The 6,571-nt window shown below is 35.1% G+C and overlaps 1 protein-coding gene across 1 annotated transcript; it reads left to right on the forward strand.

Annotated features, from left to right (window-relative positions):
- The first annotated feature begins 3,216 nt into the window (after positions 1 to 3,216).
- LOC133781656 (anthocyanidin 3-O-glucosyltransferase 2-like) lies at positions 3,217 to 4,893 on the forward strand. The gene has a single exon (XM_062220715.1). The coding sequence runs from the start codon at positions 3,257 to 3,259 to the stop codon at positions 4,721 to 4,723; it is 1,467 nt and encodes a 488-aa protein (XP_062076699.1). The 5' UTR covers positions 3,217 to 3,256; the 3' UTR covers positions 4,724 to 4,893.
- Positions 4,894 to 6,571: the final 1,678 nt, after the last annotated feature.

Consider the following 6,571-nt stretch of genomic DNA (forward strand, 5'->3'; position numbering starts at 1 on the left):
CCGTGCTACGTCTCCGTATATTTATTTGCCAGCTGTACCCGAACTGGGTGAATAAACTTAGACTGAAATTAGGGTACAACAAATATATACATAAAAACATACTTTGGACACCAAAATAGAAGCAAAGCAGTGACAGTGGTAGCAGAGCAGCGATAGTAGACCTTGGACACAAAAATAGAATGTGTTATAAATTTATACAAAAATAAAAAAATAAAACAATATAATGAAAAAATTAATACACATACACAATTTGTAGACTAGTGGAGGGCTCAAGTAGAAGGGTGTCGTGGGTGTGGAGAGGCTCCGGTGGGCGGAGGAGGGGTCATGGATGTGGAGGTGCTTGGGTAGGCGGAGGATGGTGGCTCGAACGGAGAAGACAGAGAGAAGAGAAAATGTAGAAACGGGAAAACTGTTGAATGGGGTGCGGTGAGCTTATATATAAGAGATTATTAGCGGTGAAGGTCTGCCGGTAATAAAAAAAATGGTCAGAATTACCCATTATTAGTGGCGGAACCCCGCCGGTATTAAAAAAAAGGTAATAATTACATTTTTATTAGCGGCGGAATGTGTGGGACCCGCCGCTATTATGTATTAGCAGCGGGCAGTCCGCCGCTATTATGTATTAGCGGCGGGCAATCCGCCACTAATAATGTGTGGTTCTGCCGCTAATACCCATTCAAATAAAAGCCCGAGAAACTTCCCGCACTTTCCCTCATCTTTATTAGCGGCGGACCCACCGCCGCTAATGGTTCCTCGTCTGCCGGTAATGCTTTTTTTAAATTAAAAAACTTTATTAGCGGCAGTCCGCCGCTAATACCTCTCTTATTAGAGGAGGATTCAGGTCCGCCTCTAATGGGTCCGCCCCTGATAATTATATTTCTTGTAGTGATAACCTATACATATAAACACATACATATGCATATATATATTCACACATACATATATATCTATACATATATATACACACATACATATATATATACACACATATACACTCATACACGTATACACATATAAATATATACACACATATACATAGGGACATATATATAAATTAAAGCAGAAACATAAAATAAATTAAACAAAATAATATAAACTGAAAAAATAAAACAAAAATACTGAAAAAATACATATATATACTTATATATGCCTATATATATAAAACATGGTGGAGGTGGCGTCGACGTGGTGGAGGACCCGACGAGAGAGCATGAGGGACAGGGCGGAGGGGCGCAGCTCTGGGAGGGGCGGAGTCCCAATGAGAGGGAAAGAGAGAGGGGGGAGGGCGGAGGGGGGGGGGGGGGGACGTGGGCGAAGAGAGAGAGAGAGAGGAGGGGACGAGGGTGGAGGGGCGAGGAGAGAGAGAGAGGGGCGAGGGCGGATAGAGTGCGACCACGGGGAGGGGCGAGGCTCTAGGGAGGGGTGGAGGTGGTGGTTCAGGGGGAGGGAGATGGTTGATGAGATCGGGTTTTCTTTTTGTTGGAGAAAACTGCAAATGAGGGAGGAGAAGTCGAGGTGATATCAGGGTCACTATTAGCGGCGACATATGTCGCCACTAATAGTCGCTGATGATATTTTTTTATTGATGTGGCGTGACGCAGATAATATTAAAAATATGTCGCCACTAATAATATTTTTAATTAAAAAAATTACCCAGTCTGATATCAGCGACGAAGAAGCTTTCTCGCCCCTAATAATGCTATTATTAGTGTGTTCTTGTAGTGAGTCATTTCAGATTGATTATTTTCTTTTCATGTTTGTCAAATTATTTGTTCACTTAGAAATAGATTTGAACAATTTCTTGTGTATGCAAATATTTTTTGTATTTTTATTCAATTTGAAAAAATTAAAGCATTGAATGAAGATGTTTTAAAATATCATTCTTTAAATCTTGAAAGTGTCTTGAAATATAATGGATGATATTAATTAATGGTTCAGATTTGTTTTCAGAATTAAAAGTTCTAAGAGAAATTTTTCTAAATGAAAATATATAGTAGTTCAATTGAAATACTCAATTACATAAAAAAAAAATTTATTCATTTTCAAGCATGCACATACATTGCTTACAGAATATATCGCTAACTATTTATGTATAGTTGCTTCAGAATAGAAAAGTTTTTCAAAATTGAAATTGATTGAGTGGATTGGCAATGGTGTCTATTGAACATAATTTGCTAGATAAACTTGAATATAATAATTTGATTAACAAATTTGCATCTCAAAAAACGTTGTGAAAAAATTAGAGAATAAAATTTACTAATAGGAGAATTCATCTACAAATTTGAATAATATTTTTGTTATACTTCTATTTAGAATATTTGACTTTATTCTTCTTCAATAAAGGCCCCATTATAGAATTTATTTCCCATAAAATCTTAGGCCGCCGGCCCTGGTTGTACTGAATCTCATTTAATTAATATTTTGCTTGCCACCCAATTTTCAATTTGTCTTATATGAGGACGTCGCAGCTCATTTCAACCACATAATAAAGGCCCAGAAGTTAAATAGGTTGTCCCAAGTTATAGTATTATGCATCCACGTGTATATATAATTAAATAGGTTTTAACCACTTTAATGAAATATTTTTGTATTTAACAAAATATTTTTATATTTAATAATAAATTAAAATAAAATTAATTAAATAAATTAAAATAGAATATTTTTAATATATTTATAATGATAATTCTTTAAAAATAATTAAATAAATAGCATATTTTTAAGATATTTTATGATAATTTAAATAATTAAATTATATTTATTTAAAAATAATAAAGACACACATATTATTTTTTTTTATTTTATAAATTTGTGTGATAGTTTGTTTTTTATCAAATAATTTAGCTCTTTTTCTTCATCAAATTCACCAAAAGAAAAATACGAGATATATTATAAACGAAAAATAGTTGATGATCTATATATACTACTCTCTACATTATTTTTTTTTATTCTTATTCTATTTCTATTATTAATTTATTTTTAAATATTATTGTATTTTATATATATTATATAATCATGTAAATATATATCTATGTGAATGTTGTATTTAGATGTTATAATTATTGATATAATATTATACAACTATAATTTCTTCTATTATATATATATATTTAAAAAATAAAGTGAATGAGTTTTTATTAAAATTATAAAATATGTGTAAAACTTTAAAAACTAATCAACCTATATATATATATGTATATGTATGTAGACTCACTCACTCAGATTTATTAAACCAAATTATAATTACAAAAGAGAGAAAATGAAGAAAGGAGAACTAGTTTTCATTCCATTTCCAAGTGTAGGCCACTTCGTCCCAATATTGGAGATGGCAAAGCATCTGGTTGCTGGAGATCATCGTCTCTCCATCTCAATCCTCATCATAAAATTGCCAGGCTTAGATCTCCCCACCAAATCCTACATGCAATCACTCCTTGGCTCCATGCCCGTCGAACGCATCAACCTCATCGAACTTTCGGAAGCCGAGAATGTTGACTGCACCACCAGTTCTAGTCTCATCGAGTACATCACTTCATTCTACGAAAATCTCAAACCCTACGTTCGAAGCGCCGTCAAGAACCTCATCGACTCCTTTTCCGGCCAACCCGACGCGCCTACGCTGGCCGGTTTCGTCATCGACATGTTATGCACTGCCATGATTGACGTTGCTGACGAGTTTGGGATCCCCTCCTACGTGTTCTACGCGTCCGGAGCGGGGTGTCTCCGGTTCATGGCTCATCTCGAATCCCTAACAGCTACCGACCAAAACAAAGACTTTACCAAATATAATGATGAACCGGATGCAGAGATTGTCGTTCCGGGTTTTGCCAACCCGGTTCCGGCCAAGGTCTTCCCCGATGTGATGCTGGACAAGGTGGATTCCCCCTTGATTCTCGGTCTGTATAGAGATATGATGAGAACTAAGGGCATTTTGGTAAATACGTTTATGGAGTTAGAGTCCACCATGATTGATTCCTTAGCTGAAGATAAACTCTTGCCGCCAATTTACCCAGTAGGACCCATTGTAAATCTTAATAACACTAACCCTATCCCTAACCATAAAGAAACCAACATCGTGACATGGCTAGATAGACAGCCTCCATCGTCGGTAGTTTTCTTGTGCTTCGGGAGCGTGGGAAGCTTCAGTGGGGAGCAGGTGAAAGAGATAGCCGTGGGATTAGAGCGGAGTGGGGTTCGGTTTCTTTGGTCCTTAAGAAAACAACCACAGAAAGATCATCCAATTATCCCAGAGGAATACATGGATTTCAATGAAGTTCTTCCGGAGGGATTTCTTGATCGAACGGCTGAGATTGGAAAGGTCATAGGTTGGGCTCCACAGGTGACTGTCCTAGCTCACTCCTCAGTTGGAGGGTTCGTCTCCCATTGTGGTTGGAACTCAACCTTAGAGAGCTTGTGGTTTGGGGTGCCCATGGCGACGTGGTCTTTGTATGCCGAGCAACGACTCAACGCTTTCATGCTAGTGAAGGAGTTCAGATTAGCGGTGGAGATTAAGTTCGACTACAGGAGAGGCTTCGATGAAGGAACTACTGTGATTGTGAAAGCTGAAGAAATAGCGGTTAGGATTAGAAAGTTGATGGAGTCTAATAATGATATTAGGAAGAGAGTGAAAGATATTAGCGAGAAGGGCAAGAAAGGCTTATTGGAAGGTGGGTCCTCGTACTCTTCGTTGTGTAGTTTTGTAAACGTTGTGATTGATAACATGCCTTAAATATATATTATATATATATATATATTTTATATATATTTATATGAAGGTGTGTTTAATAAAATTTGACTTATGAGGTTACAATATTAACTTAACAATGTGCATATTGCAACCTCATAAGTTTTTTTATCTATTGTTGCTTATTGAATAATAAAAAATATTAATTGGGTTGATACAGTTTTAATAAAAAAAATATATTGCAAATCATTTAAATTTGTAATAATATCTTAATTAGCATTAGGGTTTTGTGTAATTTCTGATTTTGGAGTTATAAGATTATTGGGGATGAAATTTTGTGTAAAAAGAGTATTTTGGGTTGATAAAGGTTGAAAGAGATACTACAAGGAAACTAAGTTTTAGGGGCGACATTATTACCCGTGACAATAATAACCACATTAGTAGCCACTACTACAAAATTATACTTAGGTGTAAAAAATAGGCATGTGACAACAATAGCTCTTGAACTGTCGTGTTATGCAAATTAAAACTTACATGAGACGACCGAGATAACATTTCTGCGAAAATTGTTGTTCATCCATTACAATTTTTTTAATTAAGTGCGGAAAAATTTATATTTTTTTAATATAATTTAATATATTCATAAAAAATTATAAATTAGTACTTTGCAATATAGAATAGCTATTAGTTAAAAAATGAGTTTTTTTTTTAAATAATTCATTTTTTAAAATATTAATAATTGTTTTTTTATTATAATAAGTATTTTTTTCATACTAAAATTAAAACATAAATACATGTTATCTATTTCGTCAAAAAATATATATGTTATCTATAATTAATAATGAAACCCTTTTATAATAATAAAGGTTAACTCCGACAAAATAACGCCATGTTTAGCCAAGACCGTTACACTGTGTATTTTAAATAGTGTTTAACTCGCTAAACGAGTCTTTACGCCATAAACGTGCATCTAAATGTGATTAATGGTCTAGGGTTAAAAATTACAGTCAAAATGGATGAATATTTCATTAAAACACTAAATTGTACATGGGATCCCATAGTAACGTTTACAAAGTTGTTTTTAATTCCAAAATGGTCATTACAACTCAAAAGTTATAATCCATCAACCTAAGTGACAAAATAGGGTTAAACCCTAGTTCCTTATAGAAACCTTGGTCATGGTGGTCAAGCGGCCGCATATGTACACGTCGCCACCTAAGCTGTCCAATTCATGACTGGTCCAACTTTTCTTTTCCTTTACCTGTACCACATAGCACCCATGAGCCAAGGGCCAGCAAGAAAACTTATACATGCTCATAAGTAGTGAATAACACATTTCTATATCATAATAAACATGCCCAGCAGTAATAACCCTACTCATGCATGTATAACATTCATATCAATGACTACAATGTCATATGGGGCCAAATGCTCTAAATAAATGATTAACTAATTCATACCGGGGCCCCTTGCCCAAGAAAATGAATAATAAACCACATTGGGGCCTCAGCGCCCTAAGATCTAAGACTAATAAGTCTCCCTGGGGCCCATTGCCCTATCTTCTATATAACTAGCCTTGGAGCTGGCCCAGTGTACCCGACGCTTTAGTTTTCTATGATCATTGGGTCGAACAAGCGTTTAATGCGCTTCTGATTAGATCTAATCATATCGATCAACGCTTAGTGCTATTTTCGTCCTTGACTGATAAGTCAATGCTTTTCTTAAGTATGTAATTGTTGACGCTGTTTTTCGTCAACAGTGAAAGAAGAGCACGAAAACAATAATCAGTTATGGCCAAATGAAATATGATAACACAAACGATATTTTTTACGTGGTTCAGCAGTTAAATCTGCCTAGTCCACGAGTCTTTGTTATTAAACTTAAGATGATCTT

The sequence above is a fragment of the Humulus lupulus genome, chromosome 6 (assembly GCF_963169125.1).
Source record: "Humulus lupulus chromosome 6, drHumLupu1.1, whole genome shotgun sequence".
Classification (NCBI taxonomy): Eukaryota; Viridiplantae; Streptophyta; class Magnoliopsida; order Rosales; family Cannabaceae; genus Humulus; species Humulus lupulus.